At 31.6% G+C, this 26,976-nt stretch overlaps 1 protein-coding gene across 1 annotated transcript in view; it reads left to right on the top strand.

Moving 5' to 3' along the window:
• Nucleotides 1–6,190: 6,190 nt before the first annotated feature.
• LOC149417597 (acyl-CoA synthetase short-chain family member 3, mitochondrial) overlaps nucleotides 6,191–26,976 on the top strand; it is a 61,747-nt gene continuing 40,961 nt past the window's right edge. Inside the window, exon 1 of the mRNA XM_089640099.1 lies at nucleotides 6,191–6,487. Coding sequence (XP_089496225.1) covers nucleotides 6,331–6,487 — 157 coding nt within the window. The 5' untranslated portion in view covers nucleotides 6,191–6,330. The remainder of the gene's footprint in view (nucleotides 6,488–26,976) is intronic.

The following is a 26,976-nucleotide window of genomic DNA, read 5'->3' as shown; positions in this document are numbered from 1 at the left end:
GGGCTTATAAAAAGACTTATCTAAAAAAATACTCAATCATTTCAAAGGCCAAAATGTATTCTACTCGCAGTATTTAATTAAAGCATCTAAAACGTTTCTAGTCGACCAATTTTCAAACCAAAAACACATGATTTTGCATTACTACGTATGGCATCGCCTTAAGATTCCGACTTTATTTTAGAGATTTGATTAGGATCATATTATGTTTGTGAACGGCTACTTCTCGTTAAGATTCTGGCTTAATTTTAGGCTACTGTCTCATCTTAAAACATTATCAACAGCCTGCAGACGGAATTGCCGAATTGTGTTTTTTAATTTTAATCTCTCAATTTTATCTTTTCATAAAATGATTCCCTAATAACTACTCGAAAAACATACACTGATGATGTTTAAGATATATTTTTGAGTTTATTTATACTTTGAAATAAGCAAGTAATTTATTAGAAAATTTTAAAGAAATAATATATTTTGGCAGTAGGTGCCCATCACAGATAAAGCGCGAGGGACGTAGGAGAAAACGGCGTTCCGTCCTGGTCCCTTTTGTTATAACCCAGTGACTATGTAACATATCCGAATCAGACAGGTATAACTCAGTGACTATGTAACATATCAGAATCAGACAGTTATAACTCGGTGACTATGTAAAATATAGGAAACAGACAATTTTTTTTAAAACCCACTTTAAAATAAATCGATTAAAATATTTTTTCCCGGCAAAGGAAAATAATGGTTTCCTTCACAATTTTATTTTAATTTTGTTATTGGGTCGAGTGGTTGCGAGATAGGTAGAAATATAAACAACATTTGGGTGGATTTTAAGATGATTTGAACATGCATAAACTAATAAGCAGCTATAAAAATTAACATTAATACCTACATACAAATATTAAAATTCTATTTTCTATGCCATTTTCCGCAACGTCAAAATTTACAAAATTGTTAAAAAATATATATTCGAATTGTTTCAAATTCAACGCAGTATGAACACAAATTCAAAGGGTCGGTAGTAAGGGTATGTAAGATAGGTATGAATCGGCCGATAAATAAATCACATTGCTGACAAAATACAGGGATTCATTGGTTTTAGATAGATCGGTTTCAATCATTTCGATTTTCCACGACATTCCTGTAACACAGTTATCCTTTTGCGAAGGTATTTCAATTTCCAATAAATTGCATACTGCGCAGGGAAACAGAAAAGTCATTAGTTTCACTGAAGCCACACTATACCGGCTTCAATAATAATTGATGGCGTAGTACAAGAAGCGGGTGGTTTCATTTTTACAATCTTTAGCATTTTTTTATATCAGTCAATAAACGTCAAACTAATCTAAAATATTTAAAGTCCCATAAAAAGAGAAAATAAAAATGAGGCTGACTGCTTGATGTTGGTGGAATGATGTTTGAATAGATTCAATTACATAATTTAACGAATTGTTACAATTCGTTTGTTTGCTGTTTTTTTATAAATATTACCTAACACGAACTCAAAAAAATTATTTTATAAATATGTTGTGTAGGTATCAACAGCCCAGTTAAATAATTTCTATATTAATTCATCAAAAAAATCAATAGTGAGCATTGAGCACGGAGCGCTAATGAAAACGAAATACTATATACTGACCGTTGTATCGTCAAATAATTTCTGCGATACAAGTACACAATAAAAAACATCTAATGGAAACCCTTCTGTTTTTACACCACTTAGATCAATGACATTTTTGCTCAAAAAACAATCTACAATGTCGTTCTTATTAATAAAACCCGCTATTGACATCTGGAAGGCCAGACTGAATAAATTACAGAAAGTCTTACACAGTGATAAAACACATATAACGGATCCACCTCCTTCTTGCATCAAGTCTTTCAATTCTTGTCCCCACATTATGTATATTATTTGTGGTTGCGTGACCTGTTTTCTATGAACGCCAGAGTCTAAAGTACAGTAGCTGAATACATTAGATGGGTGTTGAGATTTATTACTTTGAATAGTAATTGTTTATAGATGTTACGCCATGTATAAACGTTAGTATACAATACTAAATAAAAATCAATAATTAATACAATAAGAACGCAGTTGTCTTAGTTTTCAAGAGGTCACAATGGTATTTTCTGTCGAAGACATATGATTTTATCATTATATTTAGGATCGTTTATCTTATAAAAATGCACATTTAAGTTTAATGTGTATCACGGTCATTTATTTGTTTCTAACAGTAACAAGGAGAAAATAATTTTGATTAAGTATGGGTACAAGCGAAATCTGGTCGGCGTCTAAAGTATAATTAAATGGTTTTATGGAAACAAGTTCATGTTTACATGACATCCAATATACTTCTGCGCTGTTTGACAATCGAACCCTCGACTTTCCGACTAGGTCAAACATAAACCTGTGCGCTACAGAGTTCGTTGGAATGTTATCAGGAAGAATCTTAAATACATTATTGCACGGGTCACTTCCTGCTTTCTGAAGGTCAGGAGTCCGGATGCAAGTCGTCCTCTTTTGTGGTAACTTCTTTCTGACGCCAAGAGGTGAGAATTTTACACGTAGAAAATAGTTTTATTATAACTTAACAAGTAAAACCTCAACTTGTAATATTTAATTATTGAAGACAATATTAGCGATTTCTAAACGAAGGTTTGAAACAGAAAAATCTGAAAAAGATACGGTCACATCGTGTGCTTGGACCCAGGAACCTTGCCCTGCTGGGACATCGTTCTACCAACTGAGCTAATGGGACCCTATCTCCTTCGGTCATATTAAACTGTATCATACTTTGAATGAGAACTACCAACATTGTCTTCATTTTCTCACCGTACATTTTTATTGGCTGCTATCTTTATGTATGACCGCAAGATTCAACTAGAACTAATTGTAATCTGGATAGTGCTTTAGATGAATATATCTTATTTATGCAGATTTTGATGAACTCGCGTTCTGACATCGTGATAATACATTCGTGTTTTACTAAAAGAAAACCTATTAATTAATTTGTAATGGATTTGTAATGGCGTTTTATTAACCAGAATACGAATAATTTGAGATTCTTAATAAATTCTCATATCTAAATTCTCTATAAATTGCCAAGTCTTCAATCACAAAATGCATTGAAAAAAATAACCAGAAATTTAGGATAAAAAGTGAAACACATATCATGCAAATTTAAGTAATGGTAAAAAGTTGCGAAGACAAAATTAATATTTAAAATAAATTAAATTATAATACTCAAAAATTATTAATATAACGTTTGACTTGGTGCTCCGAAACGAGCAAATTGATTTATTTAAGTATATTTTTTAATTTGAAAAGTAAAAAATGTAATAAATACGCATTTTTAGTGTAAAACTAGTTGTAGAAATTTTAATTGAACCCTTTTTAATTCTATCCATTTATGTGGGTATAACACAAACAACAGGTAAGAAAAAATACCCGATAAAGCTAAAAAAATATAGTTTTACAAAACCTTTCACGCCTCTTGCTGCCTACGCAGTGAGGGAACAATTAATGTTTGTCAATTAACAATGATTGTCAATTCAGCAATAAAGCTTCCCACGATTTTTCTTACCCGATTTCTGAAAATCAACTTACTGAACAGTAATGAAATGTCTTACGTTATTTACACTTCGAAACATTTTTATCCAACCAGGCGACTAACAAAGCGAAGTGGTCTACAATTTTGAGTTGAGTTGATAAGTCGCATGTCAATTCTAGCTGTCCTTTCACTTGAAATGTGCACGGAGAAATCCCACAGATTAAAATTGCCAATTTATTTAAAATTTGGTTAAATTAATAGTATTTCTGTTAAAAACAGGACTGCAGACTTTTAACGAAAGAATTGATAGTTTTCCTAACAAACTATCAGTAAAAAACGAATGTTTATGAGGATGTCGAAACACTTGTTCATAAAAACTACAAAATTTTTGCATTTCCTCATTATATTTATTAGGATAAGCGCAGCTGCATGAACACATGTTCCGATGATATTTTATTAGGAAATGGCCCGCCGTCACGTTTTTAACAATAGTTTAATAAATGAGAAATACTCATTTCTCTTCATGTTGTGATATTGACTGATTATTTTGACGAAGATAAGAAAAATTAACCTTTAGCTCTCGCGACGAAGTTTCTATAGCGCAATGGTCTACACATTTGATTTAGAGACGGAAAGTTCAGAGTTCGTTTTTTGCATGCCGAAAAAATAATAACGTGTTTTTTAGAATAATATTTTGGGAATTGCTAGGTGTGATTTTAGGAAATGCTAGTTGTGATTTTAGAAATTGCTAGGTGTGATTTTGTTAATTGCTGGGTGCGATATCAGGTATTGTTAGGTTTGATTTTGGGAATAGCTAGGTGTGATTTTGGGAATTTCTAGGTGTGATTTTGGGAATAGCTAGGTGTGATTTTGGGAATCGCTAGGTGTGATTTTGGGAATTGCTAGATGTGATTTTGATAAAAGTTATAAAAAAAGTTATAAAAAGTAATGAAAATTGCGGCTCATCGATCTTCAGCTGCTGGCTGTTAGAAACGTGTAATTTTTAAATACAAGGAAGTGGGAAGTATTAGAAAAGTGTTATAATTTCAATGCCAAAACATTGATCAGAATGAATTATTCATCATGTATATTAAATATTTAGTTCAAATATTTTGCACTTCCGCCAAAAGAAATGAATAAAGCACTGTTGCTAAATTCAATGTTTCACAAAAAATAAAATTTGTTTCCGCACTTTTTTATTTTTGTCGACTTTTGGTAAATTATTAAAAAAAACCTGTCTGATTTATTTGCAAAAATGATCTACAAATTATTAACAAAATATGTTATTTCACATGGTCACCCCACATGTTTACTACTTTATTGAAATAGGTTCCTTCAGATTAGTAGGTACCCATTATTCATGCAACAATATTGTACATATTACTTTGTGTTATTTTTATTATTTTGTAAAATTATTAACCGCGACACAGGCTAGTCTTAGTGAAGTTAATAATTAAAATGTAAGCAGTTATACCGCATGTAAAGAAACAATAAATAAATAAATGTATTGGTGTTACTGGAATAAGCCTTACGCAATAAGCCTGAAGTCCCAGAACTTTGTTAATTGCAATGTTTTATTTTTATTTTTTTATTTTTTATTATAAATTTTTAAAGATACGAGTTTTATGCAGTCCCACAAAGCTGTCACACTTGACGGCTTGTCTGTAGGTTCTACAAATAATATATATAAACATTTTTAATTAAATTGTTGTATGGGACAATTCATTTTTAATGACCAAATGTTTTTGTTTTTAAAAAAAACTAGTCGCAAGAGACCTGTCTTAAGGCGAATTGATAAATACGAAGATAATTTAGAAAAACTTTATTTTATTAAAAAACTTAAATATTTTGACTATATAATATGTTTTATCTTAGCATATAATTTAATCATTTCGAAAAATTCTACAGGACGAAATTAATTCGAAGAAATTGTAATTTTTGCGTTATTTTAGATTTAAATCACGTACAGGGAAACGTGATCGACATTTTGCTAAATAATGACTTCGCCACCTTCTTTTGTAGAGATAATAATTTGACAATTTCTACGATACATTTGCGTTGAGAAACTCGAATTTTCTTTATTATTTTTCTATTCTTTGGGTAGCCTAATTATTGTTCTGAACTTTGACTGACAATTCTCAATAAGAAAATTGAATATTAAATTCGTAGAAAATTTTGTCTCGATTTATCCTATTGTCAGATATTTTTTTTGTCTTGATCGTTCAATTATATTTTCGAAGTTTTTTTAATATCTCAAATTTCGCTAGAAATTTATGTTCTAACCTAAAAAAATATGAATTTATATTATATAACCTCTGTGTAAGTTTGAGTCTTATGATTATAGATTCAATTGACACTGCACAAATATGTATTAAAATCAGTATTTTAACGACAAAACTCCTCGCCTGTAATCTAGCGCTCATACTGAACTTTAAAAGATACAATAGGTAATCCGGTGACCGCGCGAACTTATGAATAAAGAATAATGCAAATAGACGTACAGTAACTACTTCATTACTGAATTTGTTAAAAGCACATCAGTCCACAATTACCATCAGTGTAATGAACATTATCTGAACGAAATCACTAGACAAATCGTTCAAAGATCTACCGCGGCTGTCGGATGCTGCTTGTTTAGCATCCCCCATCAAATCGAAAGAAATAAGAAGAAAAAAAACTAATAATAAATATTTTATTTTTTGTGTTTTAAACATTTTCTTGTGGTCATTACCGGGTATGTCAATAGGGGTGTAAGGGCTAACTTTGCGGTATATTGAGTAAGAGATAATAAGGAACCATGTTGACATCGGTGAATGTTGACACAGACGAGAAAGTGCTACCCCCAGAAGTGAATAACAGTGAATATGTCGAGAAGAAGGAGAACAGGGGATTATTCGAGAAGCAGATCAACAAGTCCAAGTTCGACGGACACAAGAAGTACGAGGATTCTGAGGGTGAGTTAAATCATAAAATTATAATATATTTTTTAATCGTTGAGATCGTTTTATTTTGAGTGCATAAATGTAAAAATAAAAAATACAATTCTTTTGTTGAAAAGTCTCCCTAATTTATTGTATTTGTAAGTGTATATCTACTGATAGGGGTGGGCTTTTAAAAAAGTTAGTCGAACATTCAACCAGTCTGATTAAAAAAAGTATTTTTTTATATTGGTGCCCTTTTTTACTCATTTAAAGTACGCTCTAGCGTGTTTAAATCGCACTTACTCACTTGCTTTATTTCGAGCACTCGGCTACGCCGTCGTGCTCGAAAAATCGCGCGTGTTTTAAAGACCTGTTTATCCACTTATACTTTAATATACTATTTTGTCAATAGCATAAATATATTTATTTATTAAAGGAAAAAGTACATGTAAGTAATAAGGTTTACAATTTACAATGACAATCTTTAATACTACTCTTCCAGAGAAGCATTGGATTGTCGTTATAACAACAGGACCTTCTCTTCACACGAATGTTTAAACCTTCATAATTTTATCAAGCTTTTGATAAGTTTATATGTGTTCCACGTACTTCTTGTGTCCATTACAAAACTTCACAATACGCGTAGGAACATTATGTGCTTACGCGTATTTAGAAGTTTTGCCATGGATCAATGCAATGTTCGGAACAAGTGTGTTCCGATATGTGTCAAAATATTTTTGAAACAGGATTCAACGCCTAATCTCGGGAAAACATTAAAAGCATTTTTGATGTGGTATTTTATATTCAAATTTAACTTATTTATTTAGAAACATAATGCATATTTTATTACAAGTGATGCGAAACAAAACATGACACAATTTACAAACTTAATGTACTTGTTATGCACCTATGAGATATCTTTGCACCTACCTAATTTCGTCTGGTATAATAAATAACATACACGAGCTAGTTGTTTTAAATTACGGATCGACATCGTTTTAATTACAGATCAAGTTAACAGTTCTTATATTTTATAAATAATAATATGATTGAGATCTCGCCAAGTGTATTTCATTAATTTTATTACAACACGAACATATCTTTAAGGCAGTTAAGGCATTTAAAAGCGTGTAATGCTGCTAAATGATATAATCCAGGAAATCACCACTATCGACGGCTTTCAAATCATTTCTTCAACCTTCCCTTAGACCAAAATTACTCAAAAAATATTCGTCGGGTCAGTTTTGAGCTACGGACTTATCTACGGACTAATTTAATTTGTAGCCACTAAACTAACGTTTTTGAGTATTTTTGGAATCATGCAATCAAGCCAACGACATATTACCGAGCAAAATAATTTATTTGGAAAGCCGTCAGTATTAAGGTTCATCGAGGAGATAATTCCGTGGGCATGTAGAAACGATGGAAGCCGACGACCTAAAATGTTTCCCGATACGCTTTCAGGTATCGGTACAACCTGGTGGTGTGGTAAATCAACCCTTGGTAATAAGGAACTTTAGGAAGACTACAGGAGAAAGCTAGGTCCATAGATGGCAATGAATGGTTATTTCAGGGGTGGAGATATAAATTACGTTGAACCCTTCGTTAAAGATTTTGAACTAATAATCTCAATCAATCTTTCGGGTTTTATCTAAAGGAAGCGATTTTATTTATCGTTTTCGTATCGCATTAAAAACACCCCTTTTTAAAGTATAATAATTATAATTTTCCTTCCCAGGAAAAGGAGTCAATCGTGCTAACAACTAAGTCTAATCTCGACTGGGTAGGGCCGACATTTATTTTACTGCTGTAATAACATCCGACTTCAGTTAAATGCGTACATGTCCGCGTGTGTACGTGATTGCCATAAGTTGATAGAATGCATTGTCATCGACAACGAGTCTATATGCCAAGTTTCAGCTCGATAGGAAGTGGGTTAATTTCCGCTTCAAATAATTGTATTCATTCATTCCCGAAAACAAAAGTGAAATTCTAATAGATGTATTTAAAAACTAAAATATTTTTTTTTTTATTCTAGCAAGGTGATTTCAATCTAGTAATGTGATTTCAATCTAATAAGGTGATTTCAATCTAATAAAATGATTTCAATCTAATAAGATGATTTCAATCTAATAAGGTGATTTCAATCTAATTAGGTGATTTCAATCTAATAAGATGATTTAAATCTAATAAGGTGATTTCAATTTCTGCAACAAGTGTATCGGTTATCATAATTCGGATTTATTAACAATAATGATAATCCTTTTGAACAAAATTCGATTTTTTTTTCGATTTTCATATTTGACTGCCACAATGTTTCGACTTGGTCGTACAAGAGGTCAAATTTAAAATGAATGTAATGATTGCGTTTGATCGAAATACCGATGGATAGGATTTACTTTTAATGCGCAACGTTGGCACTTGTGAATATTTTAAAATATGTTTACAATAAGTAACCTATCAATTTCGTCAGGCAATTACTTTTCTTTTCGTTAGCAAAGTAAAATCTAACAGAAAAAAAGAAAAGTATTAAAATTTCAAACGTTATAAAGGATATTTATACTTCTCTAGGGTTAGATGAAAACTTCGAGTTAAATAAATACCTAATTTCCTGCTAAATAACTCTAATAAGATCTCATAAACGTATTAACACGTTGAACGCCATGTAGGTCATCGGTGACCTCATAATGTTCAGTCAATTGCGCCACGTAGGTCACCTGTGACCTCCTGTCAAAGATGTATTCAACACTCTCCTAAGCGCCGATGCGTACAATTTGCGTGTATTATTAGTACTAGAACGACCGGAGCGGCGCTCTAGAACAATACTCTAAAGTGGAAATTTGATATTTCAGTACTTTGAAATTTTTCGACGGGAAAAATAAAATTTGCAAATAATAATTTTTATTCAAACATTAATTTTTTTACGCATTCTTTGTAGCAACTTGTACAAAAATGTCTTGATGATTGAACCTTTCCTGGTTTCTTTTTTAGTTCGTGTTTGAGTCTTTTTGGTCTTTTATCCACTACTTCGTCTTTTTCTGAGGTGGTGAGATACTTTACTAACATTCTTCTGAATTCCACTATCGAAATTTTATTTTTCGTAGTTTCACGATACATGATGTAAGCGTTTACAACTTTTATCACTGTCATTCCGCGCAGTGATAAAACTCGACTGGGGAGACGCATGAAGTGTACGTGACCGGCATCATGACCTCGCGGCGTGCGTTAACGAAAATCGTCATTTTTCTCCATGACGGTCACCGGTGACCGCAGTTAATTTTCTTGATTTTCATGGAAAATTTTGGTAAAAAAAATAAGGAATACGTTTTGATGGTCGCCGACGCCAACTGAGTATTTTTTTTTTCAAATTTAAAATGGTAAATTTTCTTCATTTCCACAATGGCGTTCAACGTGTTAATATATATAATGCTGTGCGACTTCGATGGAATGTGCATTTTATGCTGTAAACAAAATTATTTGACTATTGTATGCATTCATTCTCAATTACTTACGTCTTAATGGAATTCAGTAATTAATTTTTAATTAAGTTTATAAGTTGAATGCTGAACTTTATATTATTTAAGCTGCAACCGCCAAGAAGAGAGGGTCGGTTGATGAATGCTCGTTAAAAGCGCCAGTGGCGGCTTTTTTCAAGACCATCAATAATTCCAAGAATTTTTGTTTTATTGAGTAGATATTTTTCAATTTTCATTTGGTAGTTAAATTTCGTTTACATTGCTACCGGTTTCGAGACAACCGTGTCTTTAACTAGCAATCTTAAACTAATTATACTATACAAGTACAGAAAGATTTAGATTTTATAAGGTGATTGGGATGATTTTGTGGCTCTGTATGACATTATACCAATTATTTTGTATCTAATTATATCAATAATTATTATATCACATTATATCAATTATTATGGATTTTTTTTATTTATTGTGATTGTTTTTATTGGGTGATTGAGTAACAAATGCTTATTTTTAAAAGAAATATATTTTTATTTATTTATTTTGATAAGACGTGCAGATATTGTCCCAGAGATTGAAATAATGAAATAATCAAAAACATTTTTTTTTACTTATACTCTTTATCTACTAGCATGATAGAATTATTGTTGCTGTCAAAAACTTTTCGTTCATGCTCGTCTTTTTTTACAAAAACTCAAATCAAACTCAATCGGTCATGTATTTTTAGCTCTCTAATACGAAAAATACAACAGTTATATATCAGTTAGGTATCAGTTACATATCTTAAAATCTTACTATTCTAAAACTGTACTTTTAATTTAAAGATTTGAAATTTTTAAATAAACAAATATTTTATGTCGCAAAATTTCTTATTATTCGCTTTAGAATTTTGAAATATCTATTTTAAAAGAAAACAAGAATTTACAACAGATAAAGTATAAATTTTTGTGTTTTATAAAAAGACTAATTATATAATAACAAATACATTTTATAATAACACCCAGGAGCTACGCCACTGAACCAAAACGATATGGACACAATAAATTATTTATTGAATAAAGATTTTTTACCCTTTTAAATATATTTTACGCCACTTGGTCGTTTTACGTAGTATCTACTGACAAAAATATCCTTGTCAAATTTAATATTTCATTTAAAAAAGTCAACGTACAATTTTATACCTGTACAAATTAGTTCGCTGTATTGGTTAATAATAATTGATTTCAGTCAATGCGTCAACCGGATTCCAGTATTGGGGAGTAATCAATTTGTTCCCGTCTTCCATCTCGATACACTCTTCACTTCCTTTACACTGGGTTGGATTACACCCCCACCCCCCTCCCTCCACAACTCACTTACAGCCAATTTGGGGACCCCAAAAAGCGTCTGTCAAATATATTTCAGCGATAAAAATACACGTTGATATTTAAATAAGGATGTCTTGTATCAATAAATTGCTTCGCGACAGAATTCTATAATGATATTGGGTATTATCGTTCAAAAAATTAAATATGTTTCTACAGTGACAGATTGTTCTGTTTGTAACAGTAATATATACACCATTATTCGTATTAATAATGCAAAAGGCAGGATATCGTAAAAAATTAAATATAATCACAAACTGCTCCCTAAAATCTGGAGCCAACGAGACTATTGCATCCCTAATATGGGTATGTTGTGAGGCAGTGGGGAAGGGAAGGAAAGTAGAACGTAGAAGGGGAAAAGGAAGGTGAGGAAGTACCTGGCTATTAAGATCGTGTCACATTTCAATTCTACGGAGAACGTTTCACTATTAGGAGTGTTAAAAAAAGATTGGTTTGCGTTTTCACACAGAAAGGTGACAGTTTGTTGTTTTTGAGTTGTAAGACTTTACATAATGTTACATTATTCATAATAATTAATGAACAAAACAGGATATCGCATTAAAATGAATTTAAGTGAAGGTCATTTCACTTCTGAATATGCATGCATCGGCACTGATAACTAAAAAGTTATGAATACATCAATAGTTTTAATGTTAAATACCTTTCCTCGCCCTATTGTTTTTTAAACTTTTTAAGGTAAAGCGGATATCAATGTCTCAGTAAATAACAACAAATCATAAACCCTTCAAGCCTCGGAAAGACACTACTAGCCACAAATATAATATTCCATTATGGGCTTTGAAAGACAGATCTGACCTGGGCATTCGTACATTATTAAAATATTTGTAATTTTTTTCTATAATACAATGTGTGATTTGTTCGTTGTTGGAAAGATAGATAATTATTATTCTCAGTTTGCTTCAAATATTTATACATGATCACAAGGATAAAATTTAAAAAATTGTAAGTTTATGATTACAAATTGGCGGGATTTTTCAATGACAGTTGAAAGATAAAAAATATTTATATTTTTTATTGTATAAACGGCATAAAAAGTAAAGATACAGTTTTCTTACTTATTCTCAACACAAAAGGAATGTGTTTTTTAAATATGGAATTATTTCAAAATTATGGACGAGTCAAAAGGTCCAAAATATTTTTTTCATATTTTTTATTATATTTTTTAGTAATATCAAAGTTAAGTTCATGTATAAACATTTCAAATAAATTTTGATTGTTTTCTAAAATGTTTTTTTTCGACAAATTCTAAAATATGTAATACATAGCACAGTTAAGATACCATGGGAAATTTCACCGCGTCGCCGTTGGAATTGTAGCTAACAATATATTAAAACTTGAAGAATTAAAAGTTTGAAATGATTAACTTCTTTTTATGTTGATTTTATGGATTCTTTCGTAATCCTCTAACTAGCTAGGGCTTATAACAATACCCTTTCATGCACCTAACTAAATAGTACGGGGTTTTCCAATAAAAGGTGTTATTTTATTTTAGAGGTGTTGTTGATGATCGGCCGCCTTCAGTTCTTGTGTTAACTGCACTTTATAAAGCTTAAGACACAAATCTTCATGCAAAATACGGTGTAATGACGTTTGTGGTATGCCTAATTCCAAAGAACGACGAGGAATGGACAAACCTGGGTTTTCTTCAACACTTTCGGCTACAGCAGCAATATTCTCGGCTGTTCTTGAGCGACGTGCACGATTTTTATTTTTCACATCACTAAATTGTCCCAACAGCTCGAATTTTTCCACCAATTTCTGTATTGCGGTCCGACAAGGTGCTTCACGACGACCCAAAAATGTTCGAGTTTTACAAACCGTCTCTGCCAAATTTTCACCATGTGAATTTTGATAATTTCCACCGTATATCGTTCCATTTTTATTAATGGCGTAGTTTCTACTTGCCAAATGTCAAAAAATGACAGCTTCAAAAGTAACATCTACCGAAATAGCGGGCTATTCAAAATAACACATCTTATTGGAAAACCCTATACTTCTGCTCATTTGGCCTATTAATATTACCATCTGATGGTTTTACTTACTTTTAGTGGTTTGCTTATTATGAACATAGAAATACAATTCTTTCTTTATCTTTCATTTTTACCTCAATACTTGAGAAGAAAATTTTTGAACCAAAATCGTACCCGTCGATTAAATTATCCTGTTATAAAATTTCAGTATTAAAGTATTAACAGATTAAGATTAATAAATTGGGAATAAATAGAGCTCTCACTCGAGCGATTGGTTGTATTTATACACATTTACAATATTTTTTAATTAATGCTTACAATATTATTATATTTAGGCATTTATTTATTTATTTATTTATTTATTTATTTACACATATACGGCACAACACGTGCCATTAACATAATTGACATACTTATAATAGTACAACAACATGAAGAATAACAGTATAAATGTTAGTAAAATTTAAGAAAATAGGTAAAAAGTAAGGTAATAAGTAGTGTATAAAAACTATAATGTATAAAAGTAAATTGTAAAGTGAATAGTTTAAAATATAAAGTATTAAAGTACAAACCATAATTTATTAGGAAAAAGTAAAAATAAAAATAAAAATTTAAAGATTGAAATAAAATAATAAAATGTACCAATAAGATACCTATCTCAAGGTACCGACAATGATTTAAATATAAAAAGTAATAAATCCTGGATTATGTTAACCGATATGATAAATTTTACAAGTACTTATGATTTCAAGTGCATTAATAGTTTTAGAAGTACTGGTAGGCATATTATGTTTACATGATGTATTTACGTGGTACTAGCAAACAAATTTAGTTTAACGCATCTTTTGTATGAAGACAGATTACTGGCAGCGTGATCAATATTAGCATATTCATTGCCTAAAATATGCAAGCGATTTATGGTTGAGTTTTGTTCTGTGTTCGTCATAGTATTGTCACAGTGGAAAGGTGTTTTGAGTCGAGTCGGTCTACTAGGTACATGGTAATTTATTAATGAGACCAATTCAGTTTGAGAGACCAATTTTATTAATAACCGAGCTCTTCATACTCTAAATAATATTTGTCTTAACTTTAACATTGACATTTTTTTCGGATTCACTGCCCAAATTCAAACGTGGCATCATGTCAATTATTTAAACTGTTCAATGCGCATACATACAGACACACACACATACAAACACTCACACATACATTACACGCATCACACACACACCTATATACTTCACACGTAACCTGGTAATAAAGGAATAAACATACCATGTTCAACAATCATCACAAGTCTGACGTTTGTCATTTCGCTCCCTATTAATCTTATATTTTCTTCTAAAAACATCGACCCTTATCCTACAATTTTTTTACCAGCTGATAATATTCATAGAAGTGCATTAAAATACGAAAGTGAGTGCTTGTCTGGAGTGTAAAAAGTGCTAAATCTAGAGTTTTAGTTATTCTTCAAAAATCTTCAAGCTACCCACAGTATTGTAACCTATTGCAGCCACAAGCCAAACATAAAATGGATTCAACATGCAAATATTGCGTTAAGCATCTGAAAGTGGCTGAGTGTATAAAGTGTTCAACCTGCAAATGCACCATCCATTTCGAATGCGCTGATATTCCGGCAAGTGTTTTTAAACGCATGTCGCAAGGTAAAAAGGATGCGTGGGAGTGCAATAATTGTATCCAAACCTTGGACAATTTAGATACCCAATCCTGCTCTTCAGATCAAAGCAACGTACTCCTAACTGTTGAGATTAGAAAAATGGCGCTACAAATAGAAAAAATGAGCAGTAAAATGGCGGAATTCGAAAAAGTCATCATTTATAATAATAATGTCATGGAAGATTTTTCAAGTAATATGAAATCTATAAACGAAAAAGTAGCTAAAATTGATAAGCTAGAAATGGAGGTCTCAGAATTAAAACAAACAGTTTACATGTTAGAGAGGGGAAACAATGAAAGGGACCAGGAACTTCTATCCAACAATATAGAAATACATGGAATGCCTGAGACCACCAACGAGAATCTACCTACCATGATGTCGAATATCGCAACAATCATTGGATGCCCTCTCCATCAAAGCGACATTGAATACGTTAGCAGAATCAGTAAGCGCCATCGTACACAAGCCACGACAGATGGACGTCCGGGTAACATAATCGCCAAATTCACCTCCCGCAAGAAGAAGGACGAATTCGTCGCAGCCATCAAGAAAAGAAAAGGAATCACTACCAAGGCCATCGGGATGGTTGGAGCTGACCAGAGGATCTTCATCAACGACCATCTCACGCGGAAGAATAAATCTATATTGAGGTGCGCTAAAGCATTTAAAAACGAACACAACTATCAGTTTTTATGGATAAGAAGTGCAAAAATCTACCTACGGAAAAACGAAACATCACCACCCATACACGTCTCATGCGAATTACAGCTAAAAAACCTTGTCTAACTACCATTGCAATGTTAAACCACCTATCCTCTGATAACTACTATTTTTTCCGTATTTTTTTTTATAATTTTTTCAATATCACCCTTTTTACATTAACCCCACATGCTAATAATTACACTAACTGCTCACTACTACATTCTATAATATACTCACTCACTTTAATTCATAATAATAGTATGTTGTGCTTTGCTAAGCCCAGTGGACTCATGACTAATAACATAATTTTAGAATATAATATTCTTCAAATATATTCTACAGAAACCGAACATAATAATGTAATTACCGAAAATTCGCAATGCATGATTCATTAATAATTTTTTATCAAAATTCAAGAGGTTTGCGCTCGAAAACACAGGAATTTCATCAAAATATACTGCTCAATAATTATGACTTGATCTTCATTACGGAAAGTTGGTTGGTTGATAGTATCCGAGATGAGGAATTATTTGATAATCGTTATTCTGTTTACAGAAATGATAGAGATATACACCGCACAAGTAAATCAACTGGCGGAGGCGTACTCATAGGAATTAAAAAAGAATTTTTTGTTACCCCCCGCTCTTGGAAATCAGACGCTGAGGATATCGAATCGTCATTGTTATAATATTCATATGTGCTGCGTGTATTTACCTAGCGTCGGTCCAAAATTAACATCATCAGAAAGATTAGCATTATTTAGTAGTCATACCAATACTATTTCTGACTTAACAATCCGTTTTCCCAATGACAAGTTTTTAATCATTGGCGACTATAACATGCCCAATATCGAATGGAATAATCAACAAATGCCAAGTAATAGAGATCAATGCGCACTCGCGTTACTTAACTGCTTATCTTTTGCAAATTTAACCCAATTTAACCATTTACCCAACAAATTCGGTCGAATTCTGGACCTCGTCTTCTGTAACACTTCAGTTAATGTGTCGCTTGCCGACCTCCCATTAGTTAAAGAAGATGCTCATCATAAATCATTGATTGTAGAACTAGAATTTCCATCCACTATTGCAACCCTCTCAACTCCTCGAACAATAAAATTATTCCATAAAGCAGATTATGCAGAGATCAATGAGAGACTGAAAGAAACCGACTGGTCAACCGTTATAAATGCACCGGATGTAAATACAGCGTTAAATTCGTTTTATGTTATAATTGAACAGATTATCGAAGCGTTTATTCCTAAGAAAGTTGTGAAATCTGGAAAATACCCACTATGATACACGGCAGCCTTAATAAAAATAACAAACGAAAAATTAAAATTCTTTAGAAAATGGAAGCGCCATCGGAACCCCCTTGATTATCTTTCATTTTCATTGCTTCGCAAAAGGCAAAAAACAGTCGCTTCAGCAGCTTACAAAACCTACATTTCTACGATAGAATCCGGTATACAGCATAATGTTAAAAAAATATGGTCCTACGTCAATTCTCAAAGAAAATCTCCTGCCATCCCTGATCATATGATTTACGGTGAAAAAACTGCTAATGACAGTAGAGGAGTAGCCAACTTATTTTCTGAGTATTTTGGATCTGTATTTTCGAATGCTCAACCTGCACATACAAGCAATGCCAGTCTTTGCTCTAATTCAAATAGCATAATCAACTCAATCGAGATCAATGAAGACATCACATTCAAATACCTTAAGTCCATTGATATCAAAAAGGGACCAGGGGATGATCAACTTCCAGGGATCTTCATAAATTATTGTAGTAAACAATTGACACCCCCCATTTTTGCTATTTTCAAACTATCGTTATCTGAAGGAACATTTCCCGACAAGTGGAAAACAGCCTTGATTACCCCAATATATAAAAATGGCAGTAAAAATGATGTCTCGAACTATCGACCTATATCCAAATTACCAATACTAAGTAAAGTATTGGAAAAAATTGTTTACGATCAATTATATTCTACTATCTCACCCTCACTCTTAAATAATCAACACGGCTTCATCAAAAATCGCTCCACAACCTCAAATCTTGCATTTTTTACAAATTTTCTTCATGCTCAAATGGATATGCGATGCCAGGTAGATGCCATTTATACGGATTATTCTAAAGCATTTGACCGTGTTAATCATTATATTCTTTTACAAAAGTTATTAGGTCTAGGAATTCACGGTGACCTCTATAGATGGATCGCATCATACGTCAATAATCGGCACCAAATCACGGTTGTCAATGGTTTTGCATCTTGCTTAACGGAAATCGTCTCAGGTGTGCCCCAGGGGTCGCATCTTGGACCACTCTTATTTAATATTTATATAAATGACATTTACGTTTGCTTTAAAAATAGTTACTTTGTTTTATACGCGGATGACATGAAAATTTATAAAGCTATACAGTGTTTATCCGATTGTATGGAATTGCAAAGCGATTTTGATAATTTGTGCATATACTGTGAATCAAATTTATTGTCCTTAAACATATCTAAGTGTCACTCGATTACATTTACTAGAAATAAAAACAAAATCATCTATCCATACAACTTGAATAACAAACCTTTACAACCTATGTCTACGTGTAAAGATCTAGGTGTTTACTTAGATAGCAAATTAATTTTTGACAAGCACATTGAACACATTATTTCAAAATCCTACAGAATGCTAGGTTTCTTATTAAGAATATGCAAAGTTTTCAAAAGTGCTAAAACTCTGAAAATGTTGTTTTGTTCATTGGTCAGAAGTCCACTGGAGTATGCTTCCACAATATGGAATCCTCAATATAAGGTATACATAGATTTAGTAGAAAGTATACAGAATAAATTTTCGAAACATTTACTCAAGAAATACAACAATACTACAAATAATATGTTAACTTTACAAAAAAGACGCACATTGTCAGACCTGTTGTTTCTACATAATCTGCTAAATAATAAAATAGATAGTCCCGAATTGCTATCCGTAATTGGTTTAAATGTTCCAACGAGGCGTACCAGGCACACTACACTATTTCATATTGAAGCCAACAATACCAATGCAGCAAACAATTCAGTTATTACTCGAGCAATCACAACATACACCCATTACGAAAAATTACTACATTTAGACATCTTTCATGATTCCTTTCTAACATACAAAACTAACTTATTAAATTTCTTAGCATGACATATTTCTAAAATATTTTCATATCATTTTTCAAAAATCCTATTTATTAACAGTCAATTACAATTCGTGAGCTTATTATAATTCTTGTTTTCAATTCATTTATTATTTATTATTTTTATTTTTATCCACACACTTCCTTCCTTTTATAACAATCTCAGGCGAAATTACGTTATGATATTTTATGGACATACGTAATAGGTACTACAACTATGTAATAACTAAAAATATCTAATTGTATCTAATTGTACTGTGTATGTCTTAACAAATAAATAAATAAATAAATAAATAAAATACCACTTAGAAGACATTACAAGGAAACATATCATAGGTACCCAACATGAAGAATCTTATTCCTGTATATTGTTTCATCTATCTAAATCATGTACTGGTTGTTTCTATAATATAAAATAAAATAAAAATATCATTCTTCAAAAATATTTATGAAAACATATGAAATGCTTATCGCGGTTTAAAGCCAAACCCACCTAAGTTCCATACATTTGGAACATTATGATAAGCGATCGCTCAAAACGTTTTTGTAAACTTGCCATAATATGCCAAAAATCATTCTAGTGGGTAGAGTCGATTTGAAGAAATTATAATTGAATTGAAGCTAAACAAAGAAGAAATAAGATATCTTGTTTTTTCTGATAAACCTCCATCTTGTCCTTATCGACTGCTGCTAATACCACCGTTAAAATGTTGGTCCAGACGATAAAAGCCTACCAACGGAGGTGCCTTGTAGCTTGGTATGCATAACATGCGTTCATATTTTACTTTCAAAATCATTTTCACGGAACTTAAAAAAAATTAAAGTGATAATATTTTTTATTAAAAATAGTTAATTCATCGAAGTCTGGAGCGAGAGTTTGTTATGTAAGTTAAGTTGTTTTCGAATATATTTTCATTGATAACATTTTAAGTGTTGACGCTGTTAAAAGTTGTGTAGCATTCAAAAAAATTCGATAAGTTTTTCGGCTTAAGGTTTAACTCGTAATTTATGTTTGATGGTCTCTTTTTCAAAAGCAAATTAAAATTTTTTCATAAACACTAATTGTACTTGTTTTTAAAATGCAGATTATAAAACTTTGGATACGTTTATTTAACAAAACTAAACGATAAATTATTGGTATTATATTTTTCCATTTTTTAAAGTTAATTTAATATTTTTTATTCTACAATTTAAAAAAGAACACTTAGATTTTTAAATTACTATTGAAATAGGCCGTCCGATGGCGCCTATTTGAAATTTTTAATACGGTAGAACATCGAACTAAAAGCTTATTTTAAATATCCCAACAGATGGCGCTATCATGGTGGGAGTCTTGGTTATTGTTTATTTTTCAAACCGATTGTATTATTAAGTTATTATTTATTGAATTACATGAGTAAGCAGAGGAGCTTTTGTGTACAATGGATATTCCGTTCATGTGCCCTGTAACATTTAGAAGACACGAGAGGTTAGTTGCTATGTCATGGAAGACCCATTTAGCTGAACAAATGTCAAGCAACATACGACAAGAGGCGCAGCTAGCTCGTGACAATGGAGACTTCGATGAAGGACATCCATTTATAACATTAATTGTTGACGGAGGTTGGTCCAAGAGAAGTTACGGACATAGTTTCTCTGCAAAGTCAGGAGTGGCCTGTATTATCGGGAGACGGACGGGGAAGCTTCTATATCTCGGTATTAAAAATAAGTACTGTCTCATTCTCATTAAAAATGGAAATGTATAGTATAAAGGGTAAAGTAATAGTTTGTATACAACTCAGATAGATAATTACAGCTACAGAGACAATATACACGAGTAATATTTAAATGTCTCATTCTCATTAGTAATCCAAAGGTATATTATAAAAAAGGAAGTAAAAGTATGTATACAGCGCAGTCGGATGATTACATCTGAAGAGACAAGATCTATACACGAGTAATCTTCAGAAGTTTCATTCTCATTAGTAATCTGAAGGTATATTATAAAAGGTAATCAAAGTGGTAGATATTATAAATATTACCCTGGTAAAAGACCACCATTCAGAATTGAAAAGTTGCTTAAAATGGTTATAACCGTGTTTGGTGACCAAATTTAATCAGTCAGGAACTTCCCTGGTTCCACTAGTTCAGGTTCGGTGTTCAAGTAAAACGTGTTATTATGTTTTTTTTTGTTTGAGGAAAAACAAACATTCCCGGGTTACGAATTACCTGACAATATTTGAAAATCTCTTACTACCACCACAGCAAGCGGAAAATATTGCTCGTGTTGTGATGGAGGACCTTTGTCAAATAAAGAATACTTAGTTGAATTTCTTTAATTATTTTTACAAGGGCACACAAGGGCCCACAAGGTCACACATTTTTTTTGCAGAATAACATTAATTTATTTATTTAAAAATGAAAGATAAATAATCCCAGTTACGAATAACCTGACGATAATTGAAAATCTCCCACTAACACCACGTTAAGCGGAAAATGTGGCTTATGTATTAAAGGACAACTTAGCCAGCCGAGGAATTGATCACACGACGCCTGGGTTCCCACCCAATCGCGATGCCAACTCAGCCACTGACCGGTCAAATCAATTAATATTACCCGTATAAATTTTTTTTTCAAGAGACGCAATTAACTCTCACTAAATTGGTTCTTTTTTACTGGGAAAGTTTTGATCAATTTGTCTCTGTTTTTCTACCGCGTAGATCGTAAATCTACCATTTATATTTTTATCCAACGACTTAACATTCGCGACTATATTTTTCAAAATTTTCTTTTACAAGCAATATTAAAAATAGCTCTCAGTCAAAGTGTGATGCAGTTAAAAAACCGAATTAGTTTAGTTGTTAGAGCACTTCCCCGTCAAGAAAGAGGTCCTGGGTTTGATTCCTAGATGCGACTGAATATTTTTTTTCTTTCTTGTTTTACATTTTTTGTTTCAGGATTGCTAATATTTTCTACAATGATTAAATAAAATTTATTTTTCAAAGATAGTAACCATACAACCACGGAGGCTGCTTTATTGGAGATTATATTATTTATAGTTTCCGTGTTTATCCTGTAAAACGTTTACTAAAATTGAAATGCAATATTATCATATTATAATATTTAAAAAAAACATTGTTACCTGCTTAAACGTTATTGCCATAAAAAATCATAATTTAGAAAAACTGCTTTCCCCCCCTCCTTAAGGTTTTGGAATGATTTTGATTACTTTGTTAGTGAAGAATGATTAACAAAAAATTATATATATTATGGTGATAATTGCATATTCAAAATCAGAAACAAGTTACATGTAGCACCTGCCCACTGCAAAATTTACACAATATTAATTTACCATTGTTTTAATATACTTCCCGTAGGAAAAGTATAACGAATGATTGTAAGGAAATAAAAAAAATATATAATCATTCACTTCGTTGCGTGTTAACCGAACACTGTTGTTATTTTAATTAAAATAATAATGCCGCGATTCTCTTCCTTATTTTCATTGTTAAACTGAACTTGAAATTTATCCTATAGCAGTTATAAGATAAAATGCAACAATGCAGTATATTACATTCCATCTCATTTCTCTAACAATTTTCCATACCAAGAAGGAACGCCAGTCCTGATTACTATTTTTTTAAATCTTTAATGACCTTCTATCTAAAATACCAGAATTGTTTTATAAGTAGTTAATTTTAAAAGTTAAAATAATTTTCAAAGTTTTAATTTTTCGGGTCTCTGGAAAACGCACCAAATATGTGGTTTATCTACCAGTCACAAAAAAACTACCTACGTTTTATTTCAATTGGCACTTATTTTGAACGGAGCGTCAAGAGTCCAGATTTTAAATCTTTGAATCTTACTCATTACGCTCCCATCAGCCTTTTGCGGATCTCCACATTTCTTACACGATCCTAACAACATTTATATGCTTACGTTTGTAGGTGTTTTTTTTCCTTTTCAAAACACCATTTCTAAGTTTGGTTTAAAACTTCTACTGAAAACTTAAGAAGAAGCTACAAGCTAAAAATGTGTATATTCTTGTTATAACTTATACTGCAGGTAATAGGCATTAAAATTGCTTGACAAACGGAGTCTAGAAACGTACGATTTCAAGAGCAAAACTGATTTTTATTTATTTTGTAAATAATTTCATAAGAAAGCAAAAAAGTTAATCAAGTGAAAATGTCACAGATAATCTTAGCTATAATGCTGTATTTTTTTTGTAAGTTGTTTACTTCACGCGTTCATACATTTCTACTGAAAAAAAAATTTTTTAGTAGTTTACATTCATATTTTTCATTGAGTAAATTATTATTTTACTTGTATTCTACTCAAGCGAAACGATAGAAAAACCTTCAATTTGTCTAAAGCATATTTTTTGGTATTCATAATGTACACCAATTCGTTATAAAGATGAATAAAAATAGTGATTTAGCATTAAGCTTCGCCTTAATATTACTTATTGTTTGTATTTCACTTATCTTTAAAGTATTTCATTTATGCTCTAAAAAGAAAATGGATGTCTTAATTTTTAATACATCTTTTGGCCAGAGAAATATTAAGTTCGATGTCACAAAACTTCCCAATGCTACAAATCACACAAATCAAATTAAATTAAAAAGTAAACGAATATATTTAAAACATCGCTGAGAGAAAAAAAGTGATAATCAACTTGAAAACATTATGAATATAATGTAATGAGAACTTGTATAACGATATATGCACAACATGGTATTATTTTTTATATTTCTTATTTATGTTACCACCATACTACAGGCTTTTACCTAGTTTGGGGTATTATTAAAAATAATTAATGTTTGTATTATAGTACGCTTTTATCCGTTATTTTATAACACTACATTTGTATTCTTACTTACCCAATTGGCTACTTTCGATAAGAAAACACATACTCAATATAATGTACTCGCCCTCTACTTATCATTATTGTTATTATATAGATCGATTGTTTTTTATTTTTGTTTTATGAGTCATAATACCACATAATGAGATATATTATAGACATAGACAAATCACACACTTACTTTCACATATTTTTGGATCCTTGGAACGGGCAATTTGCCTAGTTAGGAACCAATAATTTCGACCTGATAAGGAACAATAATCTATAATCACTAAAAATATTTTAATTATATCTTGTATCATATTGTACTGTGTGTAAATCTAAAGGAATAAATAAAAACTAGAAACAGTAGAAACTAAATAGATAAATTTCAAAAATAAAACTACAGGTCACTTCACAACAGGAAACCCTAGTGAGCAGGCTGTGTAAACTTTGAATTTATACTTATATTATCCTATACAAACTTTGACTAATTTAAAAAAAATATATATATATATATTTTAAGCTTAAATCAAGGAAATGTGATCGAGTTACCATTATACTCACGTAACGGCTTTGCCTTTGGGTTTTTTGTTTGTTACATATTACAATGTATTTTTATTTTTATAATATCTATCCCATGTGTTAAACATTTATCAAAAACATTGAAATAAAAAGAATGATGATAATTACTCAATAGTAAATGCGAATATTATACGTTTATTTTCCAAAATATTTTTTAAACTAAAGGTTGCTTTCTTGAATGCAATAAAATAATAATTTATTTTTGTACAATTTATGTAAAAGTTATTATAATATTCAGCTATTTAAAGCAAAGTTAGGAGTTCAAAATAATAGCATCCTAATATCAATCCTTATGTATGAAATAAGCTGCAGAATTATTGCAATATGAAGGAAGAAAGTATACCTTATACGGTAGAAATGAGATCCTTCAGGTGTACTTGGGAGGAAGGCATGTATGACCGAATTACAAATGAAGAGGTCCATAAATAATGCAAGCCCTTTTCGAGGTGTAACGGATGAACGGAAAGAAAGTGTTAGGGGAATATATTATAATGCCCAAAATGAATGGAGGGAAATGTAAGGAAAATCCTAGCAAGACCTGGCACAAGGCAGATGTTAATTTAATTATATATTCGGATAGTACACAGGGTGCGGCAAAACAGAGAGTGCAGTTTTGAAAGGCTATTAAAAAATGGCGCTATATACAGAAGTGGGGTTATTTTGTTTTATTCGGTACACCGTGCCGTTTTATGCACCAAGTCTTGAAGATAACATCAGAAGCCTTGAATGCCCCCAGCAGCAATACATTGATGAAGGCAATTTCAGAAGTTTTTGGCCGCATTTTAGCACATTTCGACGGGCATAACGACTATTTCCCCCCGAATTTTTGAGTTCTTCGACGAAAGAATGGCCATATTCAAGAAAATTGTATTGTTCAGACCAAACCATGGTAACTACTGAAAACGGCACGACCCTCTCCCCCAACACCATTAAACTGCTCCAAAACTGCACTGTCTGTTTTGCTGCACCCTGTAGTTTGTTCAAATCAAGAAAAAGAGTAATGAAAGTTGATGTTAAATGTGTGTGTACCAGAACAGGATAGATTCCACCCTATCTGTATAGGTAATGGGATAAAATGCTGTGTATTTAGACAGGTGCCTACCTAGGTTGCACACAAAAAAACAGTTTACCAAAGGAGCAAATTTGCCAAAGCCTTCTAAATTATCGCGGTTTTTCTCTCATTAAATCTAATTGAAATGCGATGATGTCAGATTTACATTCCAAGATTTTTTTAAAAGAGTTTTAAAAAAGCTTTACTGTTAAACGATTCTCTGAAACAGCAATCTTATCACCTTTTGTCCATCAGACCAGAGAAATTGATAAGGGCATGCAATTAAAAGTTCCAAACCACCACCATAGACACGAACCCACCTTCAACACAGACCCATTTTTAATTTATACAAATTCCGTCTGAATGTCTGAGCAACAAACGTCAGAAGGCTCTGACGTCATATCTCAAGCGGTTTGCCTTTCAGTCGCCAGGCGTGGAAAAGAAAAATGTGTAAAGCTATGTAGCTACGGCAGTATGACGACGCGATTTTTATTTGGATCGAAAGTCTCGTGAATGTTCGTTTTGTTTCGCATTCGTCAAGCATTAGGGTCTTACTAATAAGCGTGTTTTAAATTTTACATAACAGTTATGTTATGTATGATAATTTTTTGTTTATCAGTTGTGTAAAATTTAAAACAAGTTTATCATTAATGGGTTAGAGTTAAAACATCGTTTTACTATGTACGAATGTATAATATCACGTGTGCTTAGATTATCTCCGAGCATACATATTAAGATACATATACCTCTAACTTGGCTAACTTGGCTTAGTCAGAAACGGTTTAAGCACAAATAGATTATAATCATTTGTGCTTAAACCGTGTGCTTAGGAATCATTAAAGGCTTGTGTGCATTTAATATTCTATAAAACATCATAGCATTATTCGAAACATATGAAGACCTTAGGAATAAAATATGCCCAGAAATAAATACTAGTGAGTGTTCCACGATTACTACAACTGCAGCCCAACAACATTTTATATATCAAGGTATTAAATTATTCAATGACACCTACTAACCGAACGAAATTTCTCAATAAAAAACTAGAAACATTTTTAAAACACCCATCCGAGTCATTGCGTAGTCGCCAATTATATTTTCTTTTATTTAAATTGTTAAATGTAATCTACTATACTTGGTTCTATAAATCATAAACTATGATAAAGTATTTCTCGTGCACCGATGATGAATAACTATTTACATAAACATGCATATAAATAGTGTTTATAACACACTTATTTTATTATTAACGTACTTTTGATTTTTTAAAATTGTTATTCATATCTCTTTATACTTATCCTTCCTTCCATTAAACATTTAATTATTTATTTTTTAATATTTAGTTATCACTTCCAGAGCAGTCTTATTAACGAGCACTCCTTTCCTAAACACAAATACCAGCTTACATTAGGAAAGAACTCTGGAAAGAAAAGTGTGTAAAATGTGTAAAAAAATATTACTAAGTCCCTAAAAGAGGATTAAAAGTGTATTGCCTGCTTAACGTTGGTCGTTTCATTAATCATCTTAAATATTATTGTTTATAAAACTAAAAATAAGAATATTTTTAGAATTTTAAATTTTTTACCTACAAGTGTCCTAACGACACGGTGAAATTGTAAGGAATTTCGCAATGCTTCCGAGCATCGACGGCGGCAGAAGGGATATATATATTTTTAATA

The sequence above is a fragment of the Hesperophylax consimilis genome, chromosome 15 (genome assembly GCF_061612785.1).
Source record: "Hesperophylax consimilis isolate HC1 chromosome 15, BYU_Hcon_1.0, whole genome shotgun sequence".
Classification (NCBI taxonomy): domain Eukaryota; kingdom Metazoa; phylum Arthropoda; class Insecta; order Trichoptera; family Limnephilidae; genus Hesperophylax; species Hesperophylax consimilis.
Note: the sequence above shows the minus strand (reverse complement) of the source record. Positions and strands in the feature narration are given on the sequence as shown.